This window comes from Phalacrocorax carbo, chromosome 8 (assembly GCF_963921805.1).
Source record: "Phalacrocorax carbo chromosome 8, bPhaCar2.1, whole genome shotgun sequence".
In the NCBI taxonomy this organism is placed as follows: Eukaryota; Metazoa; Chordata; class Aves; order Suliformes; family Phalacrocoracidae; genus Phalacrocorax; species Phalacrocorax carbo.
The window spans coordinates 39069087-39089688 of NC_087520.1; the positions used below are offsets into that span (position 1 = coordinate 39069087).

The 20602-nt window shown below is 44.0% G+C and overlaps 1 protein-coding gene across 2 annotated transcripts in view; it reads left to right on the forward strand.

Moving 5' to 3' along the window:
- Positions 1–16580: 16580 nt before the first annotated feature.
- The window catches only part of VAT1L (vesicle amine transport 1 like), a 64063-nt gene continuing 60041 nt past the window's right edge, over positions 16581–20602 (forward strand). Inside the window, exon 1 of one of the 2 annotated variants that reach the window (XM_064459618.1) lies at positions 16581–17272. In XM_064459618.1, coding sequence (XP_064315688.1) covers positions 17043–17272 — 230 coding nt within the window. In that variant the 5' untranslated portion in view covers positions 16581–17042. The remainder of the gene's footprint in view (positions 17273–20602) is intronic. The other variant, XM_064459619.1, reaches the window with a different exon arrangement.

Here is a 20602-nt window from a genome sequence, read left to right on the forward strand (position 1 = left end):
GAGATGATTTGGATGTAAGAGCACAGGAGTTCTGTGATTAAGAATCAGAATCTATCTGCTGAGGGGAAGCACCAAGGCGTTGCTCTAGCCCGGGTTATGGTTAGATCTCCCTTCCAGTAAGGGGAAAAGATGAAAGAGGTAGAAAGGGGCCCGATGTGAAGGAAGGGATGGGTATCTGGAGAGAAGGGATGGGCAGCCGGCATCTCAGCGTACCGCCACGAGAGGGTGCCGCCTCCCAGGTGCTGCTGAGCAAGCCTGGTTCAGCCTCCAGGCCAGCGCAGGCAACCCTCGGCAGCCGCTGGTTAGAGCTACCTGAGGCTGGCTGTTGTGTTCTGTGGGGCAGCTAGAGGCAGCGTTATCCAAACAACATCATTTATAGCTATTTAGAATGGGACTATATTCGTAGATCTCAGCGTCACATGATTGACCACATAAACTTTCTGTTTTGCTGACATTACGACATCTGGAACGATGGGTTTACTAAATAATTGTCCTCAAATTTGTTCTAACATGCTAGAAATAACGATATTCTTCCAGTTCATTCAGACTGACTGTACATCAATGGCTGAGCAACATAAGATACACTGTAACCCTGGATTCGTGCTTTTCTTCAAGACTGAATGCATAACAGGTCTCAAACGTCCTTTAACCTCTCTGTTCACTCTGTCGTACTAGTCCATTATATGGCTGTTTAGTGAAGCCGTGCAAACTGATAATTGGTTTTCTTAAGCCTTAGAAATGAACAAGAAGGAGCACTCTCTAGGAAAAACATTTCTCTCATGTAGAAGGAAAAAATCTCTTTGGTCTGAGAACAGTCTTCCAAATATATTCCTGTTATATAAAACTATAACCCTGATTTTAATTATCAGAATTTGCTGTGGTATTTACTCTAGTTTTGACTAAAGATAACTGACTACCACATTAATTTACATACTACATAAAACATTACTCTGAATTTAAGAGCACCAGTCAAAATAAATGCTCCAGTAAAACTTAATTGAATACTGTTGTTAGTTAGTCTTCCCAGATAGCCCAGATGGGGGCTGGTATCTAATACTGCTAAAATGCCACATTGAGATACATCCTTGGGTCTTAACTGTCAGTAAGGAAGCTTTTTTGATGTCCTCCAGGTTGCATCTTTTGAACATTTGGTTATTCACAGATGTCTAAGCTGAAAAGTTTTAGGTGAGCATTTTTACCAGTTTATGTTGTGAAAATGAAGAAAAAGAAGTTAATTTAGAATCCAATGAGAGAAGCACAGGGTGGTAGAGGATGATGAACGGGAACATCAAAAAGAGGGGAAAAAAGTTTCTTAGCTGCTTAAACTATTGATCCTGTTTATTAATACCAACATTCGTGTCCCAAAGCCCTGCTTAAGATATAAGCATCCTTCTGCTGAACAAAAACACAGGAAAACTTGCTTCTCTTGAAGCTTGCTCATCAAGAAACGTTAACTTCAGAAAGTGACTGGCATCAGAGGAGTTCCTCAGCTACATCCACAGAGGCAGAAAGGCAGCTGTGTATGTTCTGTTGCCCATTTTGCACTTGGCAACTGCACGGCCTGCAGCCTGATTTCTGTAAATATTAAATATTTCATTTACTTATTAAACATTAAGGCTTATTAAGCAGGACAGACAGATGGTTCACAGTTTTGTGTGGTGGGCAGTCATATGGTTCCAGGAGACGTATTGCGGAGCTCAGGATATAAAGACATTTCAATCCCATTTAAGCACCGTGAGTCAGATCTGCAGCTGGTGGAAATTAGTACAGTTCCAGGGATACTGATGATTCGTCTGCTGTGCGGAGCTGTCCATCAGAAAAGCAGGCATGGTAAATTCTAGCTTTATTCAGTACAAAAAGCGTGCTTTGTTTAAAAGCTTGCAGTTTTCCTTGCTTTCAGTGAGACTGATCAGATAAATAGGACCAGAGCTCTTACTGTACTGGTAATCCAAATTTTCTCCCAGGTGCCTGCCAGCATGAGTCCTTTTACACTTGCACAGAAGTCAGTGTCTTTCAGCCATCAGGGACTCAGAGTCCTGGGCTACCTGGCAAAGGCAGACAAAGCAGAGGAACACCCAATTCCCTCACACCAGCCTGGGCAGCAAAACTAATCCTTTTCACAATTTCTTATAACATTTCTGAAATTCTTCAGAATAATCATCGGTCTTTTATTTCCACTCTGTAAAATTAAACCTTTTCTGGACTGAATTCCTTTGATTTGGTACTTTCTATTGACTTTCAGGTATATGTGCCTGAGAACAACACACTGAATCCTTAGGCCTCGAGCTTTCACAATAGTACAATGGGATGATGCACCTCAAAATGAGTCATAACATATGTCTGTTCTCCTAAAGTGAGGGTTGTATCGTAAGTAAATGCTGACTTAGTTCATCCATCGTTCTCTGCTTGAGACTGACAGCCCAGAAATGTGATACTGAAATGTTATCTTTTGAGAATATACCATTTAAGCTTTATGTGGCATTTTGGGGGTGACTGTTGCTGGGGTTTTGAGGAGGAGTTGGCACTTATTTTCTATTCATGTGTTTTTAAAGCAGGAAAAATATTAAAGGTAGAATTATTTCCTTTTTCTAATTTTTTAAAGATTACAATTAAAGCAATGTCAGGTAAGCTCACAGAGCCAGCCGGTTTAAAACTTTACTAGTTTAATCACTAGGCACTTGAGTCAGAAAAAAATCTCTGTTAAAAAAAAAATCAGTGTTTAATTTTAGGTATGAACTTGCATCCCATTAGAAAAACACCAAACCCAAGAAGGACAAAAGTAAGTGGCTTAAACGTTTTCCTGAATGAGACCCTATGTTATATTCTTTAAAATTTCCACTTTCCTGTCAGGCTCAATATTGGATAAAATTCACCTCAGTGTAAACTGGTCTGCACAGAATAATGCAAACCAGACAAGGGCCACTTGCCTCTCTTAAAATTCAAATGTGGTTTCACTGAACATTTCCCTGGGCTAAGTAGGACTTTGTCATAGAGCTGATGCTTCGTTTAGGATCAAAAATCAGTCTGGGCGCTACCAGGGTGTGACAGGGATGAAAATGATGATGGTGCTAACAGCTAAAGTCTATCAGGTGCTCTGTGAAGACTAGGGCATGTACCTTTGTGCTTTGTTTTGTTATTTCTTGTCTGCCTTCCTTCTCATTTATGCCTTACCTACCTGGGCTCTACCTATTGCTATTCTTAAGTCCCTCACAGTAATATTTTCTGACAGATAAATACACAGTAGGTAAAAAATGGAACATTAAAACTGATGTCCTTAAATGTAACAAAAGCCATTGGCACTAGATGACTGCAGGTGGATGCTATTTGTTCTTTCTATTGCATTTAAGGCCTCAACTTGCAGTAACCTCAACAACTTTCATGGAACCTTCCTTTTTTATCTATTCTTTTCTTTGGTGCTTTGCGTTTTGAGGGAGATACTGGCACAGTTATTCCTTTATGAAGGAACATTACATTCCTTTTGCAGTGAAGGCAATTAAAACTTACTTGTGACCTGAGCATTCACTTAGATATGTCAATTATTCCAGAGCCCATAGATCTTTGATGAGTGGAGCTACTTGAGCAACTTAAGTTGCTATACTACATATTTCTATAAAAGCATGTGTCACCAAAACCTGGTGATTTAAAGACAACCTCAGGCTAGCAGTCATATTTGATTGTGCTAGTTCTTTATGTACAAACAGATCCATTGGCAAGCAGGTAGTTTACTGTGTATTTACCCACAAACTGTCCTTTTTTCCTTTAACCACAGTAGAACTAGAAGCCAATTCTGGAAAGGTGACCTAATCAGCCAACCTCATGGGAAGAATGGACAGGAGTGAGAGGAGGAAGAAGATGACAAGGGCTTGACGTTGATTTCTGCACTGTCAGAAGCAGCTAAACTCCTGGAAAGATCCTGGTTGAGGTTCTCAGGAGAAGTGAGCAGGGCTGGGCAGTACCTCGTTTTCATCATTGCCTGGTTGGGAGGGGAGGAGGAGAGGCAAAGGGGTGGGGGACAGATTCACTCACACGTATACTCAAAATGCTTTGTGCTGGGGTAAAGATGATGCAGAGGACGTGAGCTGCTGCTGCATACAGGTATGTTTGTTTAGTTAATTGAGTTGTCATGACAACTACTTCATCAAAACTGCTATAGTGTATAGGTTGTCATTGGCACCCGATGACTCTACACAGAAGCATTATACTTTCCAACATAATCAGCAAACTCTGGTCTACTCAGAACTAGTGTTAAAGAATGTAGTTTTAGTGGGAAAAAAATGGACTTAGTTGTTAATATAGGTGTCCACAGCTTAATTTTAGTGAGGTCAGCTTCAGGCTGGAAGCACTCTCCTGGCTCATCCAGAAGAGCTGGCATTTCATCTTGTAACCCACAAAATATGAAACAACAGCGAGTTGTTCAGAACCTACAAAATAAGCCAATAAAGAATCATAAGAAACTGATGATGCTCAGAAGAGCCTCTGAGTATATAATGTAGATGACAGACTGCTCAGTGTTAAATACACTGTAATCTGAATAAAAGAGCAGTTTATATTTGAGTCAAGAAATAAAAATACTATCATTTTTCACAGGAAGTGAATATTATTTCATTTACAGGAAGCTAGGATTCGTTGTGACAGTGCTTACCACTGAACAAGGTGCAGCCGGAATATCCCTGTCCTAGCACAGTCTGGCAATTATTCACAGCTAGAAATCCATGTTCCTTGGCACAACTGGCACGTCTGCAGTTAGCGTCAGGAGCTAGAGAGCACGTGAAAGTGGGTGCTCGTGGGGATGTTACTCTTGTAAAGCTCAGAAGCAAAGTGGCACAAGTTATGGCAGTGATTTTCACTTTAGATTATCCTTGCCTTTGGGAGTGCACCTTACTGAGGCTTTTCCTCTTGAGTTTGAAATGCCAGTATTGAGTGATGGGAAAGTGCCCAGAAGGTAGAGGAGCAGCTGCAGCACCAGGCCCGGTCCTGGCTGAAGGGCAGCTTTGTAACTGCAGAGAGGGGGAAAATATTTAACAGCAGGAATCCTGTACCTTTGCTTGTCCTCATCTTGGCACATAACATGACGTATTTTATGGAAGAGGGTCTGTGGTGCCACATGGGAAATGAAAAGGTCTGGGAAAGAGATCATTGAGTGAAAAAATACGGAAACTGTTCTTCTAAGTTCGTGTTGCATGGATGTTTATTTTCCCATAGTTGACACGCTGGGGCATTTTAAGCCCCAGCAGTTCCCTGGTGTGTCTCACAGCATGCCCACAAAAGCAGCTGGACCAGCCCAGCTGAGGAGGCAACACCTTGCAGCAGGTTGTCAGAATAAGCAGCGAGCAGCTGAATGAGGGATAAGTGAGAATACCCTAAACTGCTGGAAACTTTGTCTTTGTGATTTGCAGCGTGGTTTGTCATTGGTTAGTTAGTTCCTGACAGCTAATCTTCCCTGACTCTTTGTGGACCAATAGTGTGCTCTTCTCCTACCCAGCTGTGAGGTACAATGTGTTGGGCTGCTTGAAAAAGAGGTTTACCTCACAGATTGGGTGATCTGTGGATGTGCAAAATCTATTACAGCAGCTCAGGTGATATGAAGTAACTCAGCAAGGTATGATATCGATCACAGGCGTAGATCAATAAGAGGAAGACTGGAAGTTGTGACTTAGGGGTTGTTTTAAGCTCTGTCACCGATTAGCAGCATATGCATGTCATGTAGGTTGTGATACAGGCGTCCTGAACACACTGGATAGTGTATTACAAGATCTACTGGACAAGCACTTTCTTCTTAAATGGCACAATTCAAAGGAGAAAGCAATGATAAAGGGGAGTTACTATCAGGACATTTCATTAAGCGTATCCTGTAATTCTGTCAAGGAGCACGTATGTTCAGGATAAGGATATGCTGCTGTTAGGCTGGACAAACCTTCTCAGCACCGCCTCTTTTCTGATGAAGGAATCTCCTGTTCTTCATTCTGGCAAAGAAACCCAGCAGAAAAATCAGAGCCTGGCAGGGACCTATTCCTTCTGGGGCCATTCTGTCTCTTGTGCAGCAGTACTGCCTGATGGGGCTAAGGTACTGTCACTGTTTTTGACATTGATGTGTCTGTATCACAGTTTCCCAATTAAAGGCCTCTTAATTTCCTCTTATTTCAATGTTTAAAATGCTCTTTTCCATTTAACTTCAGTTGTTGCATTTCTGACGTTGCTCACCAGCAGCATGGGCTGTGATCACCGTAACTGTCCGTCAGAATCTTTGCTAAAATTCTTGGCAGTTCCCTCCAAAATTTGACAAGACTTTGCTCTGTATGTTTATTTGAGGAAGGCTTTGGTCACAAAATTCACGGCTGTCTGCTTATCCGGGAAGCTTGCTGGTCAGTGTTCTGTTCAATTATTTCTGCATAACTTTTGAAGCCTCCTGCAGAGGTCAGTCTCGGTAGCTGTGAGGCTGGAGCATCACTAAAAGAAGTATTGTCTGTGTCCCTGGTGGTTCTCCCCTGCAGTACCTCGGACCACTGAACACTCATCCTGCTATTGAAAAGATTTCTTGCCTGTCTTAAAGGAATGTTTTATCCGGATGGGGCATGCATTTTCAAAAGTAACTCACGAACCTTTTTTTGAACAGCTTCACATGGATTTCTCTTTTGATGTGCTTGCTTCCCGTGAAGTGATGCCAGATTCTTTTGCTTAGGTGTGTCTGCAGGGCACTGCCTTCTCTCTGCATTCCTTCGGGTTCCTACCCACACTTCTCTCTCAGAATACAGCAAGTTCAACACCACCACCACCACCACCTTGTTAAAATTTATTGAAATAAGAGAAAAATCCTACAATGTTGGAACACTATTCATCTTTTCTGAACCTAGCTAATAATTGTGGAAAGGTTCTTGCTTCTCTTTCAACTTGATTAACCCAACAGCTGCTTTATCTTTTCTGAACTGAAGAAATTAGACCCTTAGCTAAAGACTTGAAAGTAGTTTAGGCCTGTTCCATCTTCCTACTAAGGAGGTGACTATAGAGGTCTGGCCTCTTACTGGAAAAATTCATTTTTTTCATAATCTTTGCGACTACACAGGCCTGACAACTCCACTGATTTCAAGGTCTCTGAGGAAACTTTGGTGACATTCAGCAGAAATAATTCTGATGCTGCAGCTTAACCAAGATAGTATTGGTATTTGGATCTGATTTAGTAACACAATCCCCCTTCTCCTCTACCCAAGATTCAAGATACTAGTCAGCATCTCCACATTTAAAGAGATGCTGGCTGGTTATCTACCATGAAAGGACATTGCTTAGCTCATGATTAAAATATCAAGCAGAAAAGTTTCTGTTTTTCTTTCTTACACAACAGAAAAAGAAGAGCTTTTCTATTTGTATAGCACAAAATACCTATTGCCGTAGAAATCTCAATTTCCTTTTTCCTGACTTCATTCTCCATGTTAGCCCTTCTTGACTTTTATTTTTAACTGTAGATGTAGACTGCATTTTGAATTATTTCTTGACAGATTAAGGCAAATACCAGCACTGTATAGTCCACCTTGTACTGTGATTTCACAAAGTGACTCCTGGCTGCATTCCAAACTCTTGCCTAAAATGGTTTCCAATTTTAATTTAAATTATCTGATATATCAACCAGCTAGGTTTTAGATACAAAATTATCTCAAAGCAAGGGCAATCAAACTGCACGCTCAGGAAGTAGTTGTGGCCCTTCCTTTTTACCCTGAAAGAAAAACATTTATCCAGAGTGCCCAAATTTTCTTGCAGTTTTTCTTAGACTGGACAAAAGATCAAGCAAATTATAGTTTACATGGATATCTAACTGTGTTAGGTCACATAGGGAGATAGCTAGTATGTTCCAAAGCTTCCACATAAAAGATCATTTCATCAGGACTTCAAAGCCCTTTAACAATGTCTCAGAGAAATTTTTGAAATGCACAGCGATCACAATTGTGCAATGTGATTACACCATGGCAGTAAGCAGACCCCACAACAGATCCCAAGTCCCAGCTGGGACCTCAAGGTCTAACATCGATTGTGGCCAAGTTCTACAATTCATGTTCAGATACTTTCTCTGAATACTTACTCCTGATATTTCACAAGTTATCAAAATTAGAATCCATGTGCGCAGTTTATAGAGGGAGAAATATATGAATGCTTCCCTTATGTGACAAGATATGTTGTCTACCTTGAGTCTACAACCACGTCCTGCCCCGCTGCTGTCTCTTACCACGCAGACTTGGCATCAGTGAAAGAAGTGTGCGAAAGCTGTGTGGCCTCTCGACTCCTGACTTTCTTCCCCTCAAAAGTTCCAAATGCACTTACAAACCATGGAGTCTATTGGACCAGATCTGACTTCTCAAAAGGCTGGAGCGCTGAAGAATCTTTTGTCTCAGTTTCAACTACGAAGGTTTGCCACGCAAGGTTTACATTAATTTTGTGTCCAGAATCACCTTTATCTAATATTTAGCTGAATATTATTGAAAACCACATTGGAAATTAAGACAATACTCCTTGAAAGCCCCTAAGAAACAGGACGGCACGGTCAGTGCTCTTCTGTAATAACACGGTGTCAGCAAATACTTGTTTTTCAGTTACCTTCCAGGACTGTGAAATACAGCTACAGATGCAATAAATAAGTCTTAAAACTAGAACACTTACTCTAGCGCTGTTATAAATATTGGGTACAATGACACTATCAACAGTATAAGCTTACCTGAAGTACTTCACTAGTGTGGCTGAACTGTAGTCTAAGGAACTACTTCTCTAGGTGGAAACGGCATTAGGATTTTTCAGTCCTGTTTCCTCATTTATCTGTTTACCTGTTAAAATTACTATAAAAAGAAGACAGCTGTCTTTTTGGCGGTGTTGTGGGTTACTCCAACAGGCAGATAAGCCCCACACAGCTGCTGGCTCCCTCCCCTGCAGTGGGACGGGGGAGAGAATTGTAAGGGCAAAATTGAGAAAACTTGTGGGTTGAGATAAAGACGGATAAATAAGTGAAGCAAAGCTTCACGCACAAGCAAACCAAAATAAGGAATTTATCCACTACTTCCCAGGCAGGCAGGTGTTCAGCCGTTTCCAGGAAAGCAGGGCCTCCCGAATGTCCCCCCTCCCTCCTCCTTTCCCCCAGCTTTTATTGCTCAGCACGATGTCCTATGGTATAGGATACCCCCTCCATCGTTTGGGGTCAGCTGTCCTACTGTGTCCCCTCCCAACTTCTTGGACACCCCCAGCCCACTCGCTGCTGAACCAGCGTGAGAAACAGAGGAGGCCTTGATGCTGTGTAAGCACAGCTCAGCAATAGCTAAAACACTGGTGTGTTATCAGCACTGCTGTGGTCACAAACCCAAAACACAGCGTCATATGAGCTGCTGTGAAGAAAATTAACTCCATCCCAGCAAAAAAAGAATACAGGTTCTAAACCTTGCCTGCAAACTCATATGCTTTTATTCAGCGAAAATCCCTATTTCTGCCAGCCCAAGTGAGATCTTACCTAGCAGCTTTGTAATGAACAGTGCCATTAGCATCTTCAGGGTGCTCAGAGTAAACCAATCTCCTAATAGCTGGCATTTATGGTTTTTGTTATGGTGTGGGTTTTTTTCTCCAGAGGAAGGGTAGAAGAGAATACAGCAGCACGGTCAGCTGGTTTATTAAAATCAAATAAGTTAGAAAGCAGTAACTAGCTATGGAACTGAGGAAAGGAGACCCTTAATAGCCCATGATAAAACACTCCACAGAAAACACAATTATGCTAAAGAGCATCCTGTTCCTTTCTTCAAAAGGTCCATCACAGAGGGCACAACTGGAGTGGTACCAAAAGCTGCATCAAGAGTTTGTGGGGTAAAAGGAGAGTTCTTTGTATTGTAAATCCTGTGGAAATTCTGTGCTGTGACAGAGCTCTCACAAAAGCTGCAAATTAGTATAATGCCTTCAAGTTTAAATTGAAGCTAGAAGCATCACTGCTTCCAGAGCAGCAACCTCTATATCAAGTGCTCTTGGACTGCAACTTCAGAAATATGCAAAGCAGAGCTCAGCTTAGTAAACCTAAAAGGTCACTTCCATTTCCTTGAGCAGATTCAGGAGCTACCTGTATTTTCTGTATAAATACTCAGCGAGAAAGAAACAAGAGCCACAAAAAGGTAAAATAGCTTGCTCATTTGTAGAAGGTAACTTTGATGAAAAATACAATGCCTTATTAGATGTAATCAGTCTGGAAGATAACATTCACAGGCAGATGTTCCTGATGATATTGTGCACTGTATTGTAACAGTGGATAACAACTGGATGTATCCAGTATAACAACTGGATATGCTTCTCAAACTTAGTATTAGTTGAATTCTCATTCTTCTGTCTGCTTCAGCTCTGTTGTAAAGTTCAGATACATATTTTCACAAGCTGCTAACAAGTTGCTCTGGATCCATAATTACTGAGACCAAATTGAGTCAAAATGCCAAGCAGGATTACCCTTTCTTGATGCCTGGAGTCACACAGAATGAATAAGTACATAAAGCATCGCGTGCGTCCCCAGATACATAACAGTCCAGTTACTGGCCACAGTACTTTTGATGGCAGATTTAACATGTGCAATATTTTTTACTTTTGCTATGAATTACCTTAAAGAACAGGGTATGAATAATGCCTTGAACCTGCTGGAATTCAGGGATGGCATTGTAATATCCTAAAAAAGTCTAAGGGTACTTAGTGCTTGCACAGTACTACAAGTGAACTGTGAGTGCATATTACTAGTCATTATTCATATGGCGTAAACACGAGTGACCTCTCCTTTACAAAGTGGGAAACAAGTCGTAGTTGAAATGATGGAGTCAGGACAGTACAGCCAGTCTGCTTATGTCGTGAGTGACGCTTTTAAGCAATGACAGTACCGATGTCCTCATCTGTAACTTTGCCTACTGTGATTTACAATCCATCTCCATAACTGCTTCCTGCCCTTTTTTTAAACTTATTTCTCAGAGTTGAGTCTAAAAAGGAAACATATAGCCTCAATTTTACTATAAAAGATAATATTATAGTCTTTTTTTCAGTGTAAATAATAGTCGGAGCTTTCAGAAAACACAACAGAAGTGTTAGAATGTACAGACAGCAGGCGAAGATCCTGAACAGGATTTTTTCATTATACCATGTATTCAGTGAGCCAAACAAATGGATAGTATGGCTCTAAAAATAGATATATAAATGAAGCTTTGTTAAAAGGGGTTATTTTGGTCTGTCTGTGTTTATTGACGTCTATCATCACCATGATGTAAAGATTTCACAATCTATTTACATTTTCTTAAATCGTATTATTTCTTGATCAACAATAATGTGATCCCTTTATTTAATTTCTGTTGCACCCATCACGGAATTACCTGAGCACCATTTCTGTACATGACAAATGGTAAAATAATGAAGGAATACAATAACTGAGCAGTCAACAGGGTAAGTCATATTGGCATATATTGGCCTTGCCAAATCCTGCATGAATGCTTTGATTTCTTTTCCTCTTTAATTTAAAAGGCAACACGTTTTCATTACTCCTGAGGATTCTGAGGAGCTTTAAATTGCTTCTCTCTACTGTAGGGAAATGTACGGTTCTTTTCAGTGACTATAAACAGAGAATTGCTTCATTGCTTCTATGATTCATACGTAGCTCCACCAGTAAGAGAAAGCCCCTGGATAAGATAATGTAAAATAAAACAACTATCTCAGTGTGAATTAACCTTAGGAAACAGAGGACATTTTTGTTTTTAAAAAACCCAAGCAAATAAATGTAGCATCCTGTATTCTTAGAGATTCCTTTGGAAATTTCTTTCTTTGTTAATACATTCCACTCATGGTTACAGGGGGGGAGAAGTCAGTAAAAACATTTTCTTATTGATAAGAGATGGCGTGGACTATAGGTTATAACAACAGCTGAAATGGGTATTCTGAACATGCTCTCAAAACATAAGATGCACCCTCTGTCAAGCAACGTGGACGTTTTATGGCACACAAAGCTGTAGGGAGAAGACGTTGAATAAGGTTAAAAAGTTAAGAGAGTCCTGAGGATTTGTCTTCTGTCCTTGCACTACACAGGATTTTATAACAGTGGACTGTAAAGAAAACAATGTTTTGGAACACAGTCTATTAAAAGCTGCCCTGTTTATGCATTAAAGCAGCCAGAACATATATTAATATGATTTTACTAATGTTATCTATAAGAAAAAAGGCATCATTTAGCTTAAATATATTTTTAATACTTTTAAGACAGAATGTGATTTATGCCCCAGAGAAAACTACTGAGACAAAAAAATGCAGTGTTATCCATTCTGAGAGTTTGGTTTTGCCGTCTATGTGCTACTTCCTTTGAGCAAAGTAATTAGCCACTAATCACGGTCTTAAATGTTGTTCCTGCTAAGAAGGGAAACTGTTACAATGACATCATGTCCTTTTTGAACACAAATCTCATTGTTCTTCCAAAAAAACATGACACAAAGTACATAACAGGTATCTAATATAGGCTAGGTCTGTTCCACAAAGGTCCAAGGGTTGGCTGGGTTGGGTTTATTCACCTCTGCAGAGAATCAAACCTTGCGTTAAACTCGTCTACTTCAGTTTTTGAACTGAACACACCCTTCCATGGGGCATGTGTTTCCAGTTCTATTTCTTCAGCTATCTTCCTCCCAAAGTACAGTAATACAATTAGATTTAACCTGAATGGCTGCTCCCCTCCGTGAAATTCAGGCACAATCCCTCAAAACAATATCTGTAAAGATGACTGGTTTGTCCCTGACATAGGTTCTTTTGCTGAATAAATTATTATGTCCTGAAAGTAAAGGAATCAGGAAGAGAAGTTAACTGTAAGTGCCAGCTTTTATCCACAAATACACTGTTCCATTTCCCTTCTTTTCTAGATACCATTTTTAAAAATCACTATTGCAAGGAATAGATCGCACCAACTTGACCAGCAGATAAAGACGGTGATCAAAGAACTCTTAATTCCCTTTTGTTCAGGTTCTCGCAGCATGATCACTAATGCTGTCACTACTCAGCTACACCCATCAAATCGAGTCCTGTGTTTTCGTTGTTACAGGTCTAATCCACCAGCCAGTGAAGTCAACAGAAAGCCACCATTAGAATGTTTTTACTGAAGTCTTAAGTGATATGAATGGCCATCCCACAGCCTATTTCTAGAGTGGTTAAATTTACAGTCAACTGTCATAATAAATCCTGCTTTTACATCTTAGTGTAAGCTTCTGTACGGCATCTGTACTGAATATTCTTAAAGAAGTGGTTATCAATTAAATCAAAATAATGGAAGCAGGACTATGCAAAAAAACCTGCTACGTTACCTCCGTTGCCACAACTGATGGGTGCAAGTACTGGTTCTGCCGTAAGCAAGACATCATGTTTCTACAAAGTGGCCATCCTTCAATCATTTTGACTTGCAAACAGTACACGGTTAAATCACTTAGGATACATCAATTTTGGTTCGGGATCAATGAGAAATAGCTTTAAATCGCTTTAAATCATTATGGGTAGGGTCATTCAGAAAACTCCCAGGTTACCAGCATAAGACAGGACTACAGCAGCAGACAAACCCATGCAAGACAAATGCAGTCTAAGGTCCAGATTCACTTTGGATGTTTCAGACCACTGGAGTGACGTGACTGAGCTGCACCACAGCCTCTTCATTATTCTGGGTGTCACTTAGTTGACATATGCTATCTGCTTTACTTTCCCCAGTCATTCTGCACTTTATCATTCATTTGAGTTAGAACTGTAATAAGATGCCCGCTGAGTGAATCATTTGGAGTCAAACGCATGTTATTTTTTATTCAGCTGCTGCCCGCCTGGTCATGCATTCAAATGGCCAGATCTAAAGTGACAGAACTTTGTATTCCCTATTACAGCACTGAATTAGCCGAGTGTGGGGAACAGGGAAGGGAATATTAATGGTACTACCAGGGGAGCAATGGAGGAAATAAAGCTTCCTGACCTTTACAACCCTTAGATCCCTCCACAAGCTGTTATTTAGAATGAAGCGGACGGCATCACTTTAATACCTCACAAAGAAAATTCTCGTTGGTGTTAGTGAGCTGGTTTTGAATCTTTGTCCAAAACATTTCTTAAGGACAACATAAGAGGTGTTTGAGGCATCAGCCTTTACTTCTGATAAAAATGTGTGAACTTCTTGAGATAATGAAGCCCGTGAAGCTTCCCTGTGGCTAGTACTCCTCCTCCTTTGCTCCTTACATGTATTTTTTTACTGCTTCACTTATGACAGGCTCAGATGACAAATTCTCAGAAATTAGCTTTAAAAAATATTTTGCCTGAAAACCTTTTACAGACTAGACAGAAATAAACCCAAAAGTATTACACACGAAGTACAAAGAAATATGAAAACTCTGTCCATTTCTCCACTATCTCACTGTGTTAACATGAATGAAAATGGTTTACCCCATGTGGGATGATTACTGAGGGTGAGATTATTGAGGTTGAAATTATTGAGGCTAAAGTTATGTCCATATTTCATAAAAGTTAACTTCCAGAGTGGAATGCGGTTGGCATGCTGGAAATTGGTTCAGTGACTGTCCCCTGAGCAACACCACCTGCACTCTTAGATGGGAACACTGAGGGAGCTCAGTGTCCTAATCTAAGGGAAATAACTAGAGGAGGGAGTGAAGCAAAGGCTTCATGGCCAAACTTGTCCATAAATCACTGCAGATATGGGGGCTGGATGGAACCATGGAACCATGCCCGGACATCATGCCCTGTGGGTGAACTTTGCTCATTATAACCTCACTATAATACTAAAATACACATCTCCATCCCAAAGTTACCCGCCTCCAAGGTACAACCACCCCATACTGAGCGTGTCTTCTGAATTTCTCTTAGCCTATACCTTTAAATCGAAGCGAGGAATTTCTACACCAATCAATAACAAAAGTATGTATGTCTAGAGTCACTCAAGCCCCACCTGAAACATAAAGTAGTATAAAAATGACACCGAGAGAGAGGGACAAGGGAAGATACCATCGTGGACTACTGGGATCAGTTGAGGGGCCGAAGCTCTCTTCTCCCCCATTCGGACGCCTATTGGGTAAGATTCGAACACTTGGTTATACCAAGTGATCTCCCCAGGGAAATTCAGAGAACAAGCTTGTTACTTTGTGTTTTGGTGCTTTATACTTGCACGTGCTTTGCAGACGGTGAATTTATCCCTGGCAGTCCAATAGGAACCTGTATTTCTGTTGCTTCAATAAACTGCACTATTAGTGAATCTGGTGGTGAGGCATTATTGGGCACGACTAGACTAATAGTGACTGTCCTGTTAGCGAATCCCTCGTGGACTAACGGTGCTGAACTGGGTATGACTCGGAATCTAAGCCCAGCCGCCCCCAGCCCCTCTGACATCTGAGGACCAGCTGGATTGAAAGGGGGTTTATTTTCTGCCAAATTTCTTCACCTGTTAACAAACACTCCGTTCCTCATTATAGCTAAGACATTTACAAGCTTTTTGCTTCCTCTAAATACAATACACTGAATACATAACCCAAGAGGAAATAAAGGCATACTGTGAAATTAAGGAATATTGATGAACTCAGACCACGACAAATCCACAGCCCAAGGAGATGGTGGTGGTAATCCCTACCATGAGTCAGAAAGGTCCTGAAACTTCTTAAGATCTCAGTTGCTGCAGGGGGGCTGATGGAAGAACTGTGTCCCCAGAGAGGTCTGCAGGAATGCTCCCTGTACGCCCAGCACACTGCAATGTATTTTGAAACTCCATAAACACATGCATAATTTTAGGCATTTAAGAGGTGGGTTTATTCAGGACAAGGGACCATCAGCAAACTGATGCAGGCATCCAACACTGAACTCAACAGACAAAACGGGGACCTCCACAGGACCACAACTAGCCATCCCCCAAAATCCACGCTCAGCTGTCAGAGGTGAAGCTGCAGGTGCCTACCTTGTTAACACAGAGCTCAGTGGCTTCATTAGGGCCCCCAAAGCAGGCCAGTCCCAGGCAGCTCCAGCTGGTGGGTGTCTTACAGCACACCCTGCACTCGCTTCGCAGGACTGAGCTCCCTGCACAAACCAGCAGACATTGGCATCAGTCACCAGGAAGGGACCTGCTGTATGAAGTCTTAAACGTTCATTACAGCAGAGTTTCACGCTCCGGCCCCTCGTTTGCGAGTGCGTGTGTCAGTCGTGCGCCAACCGCCCGCACCATTTTCCTGATCCTAAAAGTATTTGCTCAGTGGCCCTGAAAACAGCTCCAGGGCAAGCACTGGGTGAGAAGTGACTTTGCCCACCGGGTTCCCGAGTGATGATCAAGGCCTGGGGTCTTGATCAAGACCTCCACTCAAGAGTGGAGATGTAAGCCACAACATCATTAGGCGCAGGGCACGGATGGGACGAGGGTGTCGAAGAAGGCTGCTCTGACTAGAGAACCCTTCCCCAGCCGGCGCACCGAGCACTCGGGGGCTTCGGCCTGTGCCCGGGCCTAGGATGGGGGTATCGGGGCGGGGGGGAGGTTTCCGCTTTGCCTCGCAGGGTGCGGAAGCACCTCCAGCGGCGGGACGCTGCCGGGTGGGGAGGGCGAGACATCGGGGCGCCGCTTCGGGCGCCCGGCCCTGAGGGGAGGCGCGGGGTCGCCGGCCCCTGCCTCGGCAGCGCCTCACGCAGGGGCGAGCGCGGGGCCCGGCCGCAGCCGCCTCAGGGGAACGCCCGGCCGGTCCCGCCCGGCCGCCAGGTGCGATTTTCGGCAGCGCGGCGGCCCCGGGCGACCCCTCACGAAGCCAGCGGCGCCCTCCTCCCACGCCGGGGACCGGGCACCCGGGCGGGGACCGGGAGTCCCGCGGGGGGCGCCGCGGGGCCGCCTGCCGCCGCGCCGGGGCGGCGGGTGGCGCTGCGCAGCTAGTCGGTGCATTGCGGCGGGCGGGCGGACCGCCGTGCCGTGCCGCGCCGCGCCGCGCCGCTCCGCGCCGCGCCGCTCCGCGCCCGCGGCCATTCCAGACGGCGGCACCGCGCCTCGCAGGGGAGCAGCCGGCGGGACCCGCCGCAGCCCCGCCATGGCCAAGGAGGGAGCGCAGCGAGCGGAGGAGACGGAGCAGATGATCGAGAAGGAGGGCGGCAAGGAAGGCGGCGAGGGCAGCGGCGCCGGCAGCCTGCGGGCTGGGGACGCGAAGGAGATGAGAGCCGTGGTGCTGTCCGCCTTCGGGGGGCTCAACAAGCTCCGCGTGTCCAAGAAAGCCATGCCGGAGCCGCAGGAGGGGGAGCTGAAGATCCGCGTCAAAGCCTGGTCCAGTATCGCCTCTCGGCCTCCCCTTCCCCCGGGGCGGGCGGGGGCCCGCGGGGGGCGGGCGGGGCGCGGGTCCCCCTCAGGCGGGAGGTCGGGGGGGGGGGGGGGGCTCCCCGGGAGGCCCCCCACACGCGCACAGCCGCCTCCCGGCGGGGGGACCTCGGCTGGCCCCGGGGGGCGCGGGTGGGAACCCCCAGTCTCCCCTCCCGGCGCGGGCGGGCGGCTGTTGCAGGAACTTCCCTCACTTGTGGCTTCCCCGCGGTGGGGAGCCCCGCTCCGCGCCGCCCGGGCAGCTTCCCGCCGCCCCCTGCCCCGCACCCCCGGCCGCCCCGGCACCCCCGGGCCCCGCGGCAGCGCCGGCCGCCCGGGCCGGGGCCGAGCTCCGAGCCGCCCGGTGCAGGTGGAGCCGGGGTTTGTGCGCTGCCAGCAGCAGCTGCGAAGGGGGGAAAAAGACCCATTGTCGTTAATTTTCACCGTACCAGCCGGGAGAAATGGGGGGGAAGCCCCTGGCTGACTGCGTTCAGGGTTTTGTCGCTTGCTTTCTGAGAGGTGCGGATGCCAGCTTGCGTGCGTTCCTCGGCACCTGTCCCTTTCCCTTCTGATACGAGCTGTTGTTTTCCTGCCGGGAATCGCTGACTTCAGTCATCATAACTGTTCTTCGGAGCCAGTGTGCCTGGGGCTGGAGCTGGGGATAACTTGCCCGTGTTTAATGCCCGTGCCCAGCTGACAAGCGCCTAGCAATCTGGTAGCATCCCGAAACGAGCTTTCCTAGAAGGCTAATTTTTTTTCCAAGACAATTAGAGCAGGCTGTTCTTCCTAGATAGCTGGTTCTCAGAGTACATGCTCCTTCGTGAAAATTGGATTATTTTTTAAGTGACAGAAGCAACAATAGGATCTTATTGCACAAAGTGATGTGCACCAAGGACCAAATTAATTCCACCTAGGCAGGGACTTATCTTTTGTTGTCCTCTTCTGCTCTGTGGAAAACATGGTCCTTCTGGAACACAGATTCCAAGGTGAAGGCCAAGTTGTTTATTTTAGAAGGAACTTGAATTCAAAATCATGCTGGTATGGGGCAGTGAGCTTGTTTTGAAAGCTGTATCCAGTGGATGTGCTTCAGATCTTGGAACATCCGAGTAGGTTAATGTAGCTGAATGTCTTGGCCTGTTCGGGCACTGGGCTTTCCGTCCTGTACTTAATGGGCAGCGTAAGGTTTGTGACCTATGTGAGTATTTCCCTCTTCCCCCCGCCACAAGGTGTTGCCCATGAAAAACGGTGATATCCATCAATCTGAATGAGGACTAATAGATGAAGGGCAGAGATTTTTTTCTTTATTCTAATTTGTTTATTTTTTTTCTTACCAGGCACAATGGGAAATGCAAGAAATTCCACGCTAAGAAATAGCGGTAGCACAGTAGCTGCTGGGTAGCTCGTTTTGCTAACAAGCAGGGCTGTAATTCCATTTGAGAATAGGCTGTGTTGTTTTCTGAGTGATTTTTTTTTTTCCCAGCCATTGAGTTAACAAAAGTTAACATGCAAAACTTAAAATGCTGTGAGCCCATGGACATATTCCTTTGAACACCTGAGGAGTTTACAGCACTCTGCAGTAGCTGTATGAATTCCACTTTCATCAAAGCAGCAGATGTGTGTATCACAAATAGCAAGTTTCCTGCAAAAGAACACATGGCTGTAAAATAGAAATACTCAGCTCTGCTACAACTACAGTTGCTTTCCAGGCTTGCACTAGCACTGGTGAGCTGGCGAGTTGCACGCTTGCTGTTTGACATCAGTAGACCTGCTCAGCTGCTCTGTAGTTACTGCCAGGTTGCACAACACCACGTGTGTTTTGGAAGCTTCCCCTCATGCCAGAGGAGCCTGTAGGCTGTGTAGCGCCTGCCTGTCCTTCCTGGCTGCAAGCGGCCGTAGGGCTGAAATGCGATCAGGTCACCAAAGCGTGCTTCCAAACAAGGCAAAATCAATTTGCCGATCTTCTTGACCCGAGTCTGTAAATACAGAAGATTGATCAGGATGATGATGGACTTGCAGTCTAGTCTGGGAGACTGAGTGAGACAAACATCTGCTGGCTTTGCCCTGGGGAGTTAATGTGTGCAGTGCTGAATACCCCAAAGATGGGCTGCTCGAGTAAAACATATTGATGACAAATTATGTTTTCAGTTGAATCAGTTTTGCAGTTGGCAATCATTATAGATGATGATTATTTTTCTCCATCAACCTGTGGAGAAAAATAATCATCTTTATTTTAAGAAGAAGGTATGCATGCATGATATATACTATTTATCAGTGAAAAGTGCAGTCCTACGTTCTCTCTACATTCACTGGGGGATGAAACCAGTTGAATCACATGTATACACCTGTTAAATCATATGTATACATTTTGTAGTATGGTACTATAAATGGAGGAGATGGCGGATATGTTGTTATTAGCACTAAGCCAGATGAATAATTCTTTTGAAGGTCTGGAATATCAGCAATCCAATTGAGAGTGTGTCAGCTGAGATGAGTCATGTGTTAGCCTCGTTCAGTGACTAAGAAACGGAACAGCCATCGATGTCCAAACTGAGTCACAGCTTCTGCATATCTCCTGAAATAATTCTTGATTGATAATGACAGAGCAGTTGAAATTGCTGTATTTGTTTGTATGAAATTTACAGCCTGCAGAACACTAGTATACATAATGTTTAAAAGATTAGACAAGTAGCTAGTACAAACCAAAGCAGTATTTCAGATGGGGGGTGTGAATAAGGAATGGTGTCCTGTAAGTACCTCCCTTTATTTTCCTTTTCTCTGTTATAATTCTTTCTTGTGCGGCTATACGTACGTGTCATGAGGAATGAGGCAGAAGTGACCCTTCTGACTCTGTGACTGTGAGATAACAACACTGTAAAAAACCTGGTAGAAAATAAAGGAAATCCTAAATATAGCAGAATAGCGGACAGTATGAGTTTTGTTCTTGAAGGCAGCCTTGTTCATATACTGTGGGTGTCTGGGTGAAAAGCATGGGATATGATCTTTTGAAACCTTTCCAGTTTTTTAAAAGATTGTCAGGCAATTTGCTGTCCAGGGGTAAGGGGAAGGATTTTAAGAGTGTAAATCTCAGTGGTCCTTTTATTTGCCCTGTTGTATTTCATTAACTTCAGTAATTAATTTCAGTGGAGTCTTACAGTGAAATAAGACAGATGAAAAGCAGCACCTCTCCAAAACAAAGTGTGAAGGATGGTCTGCATGATTTAGTATTTTGCAGTGGAAGGATGCCTAAGCATCCTCGAGTGCATGGGACAGAGCAAGGAGAACCAAGTTGACCATTGCTGG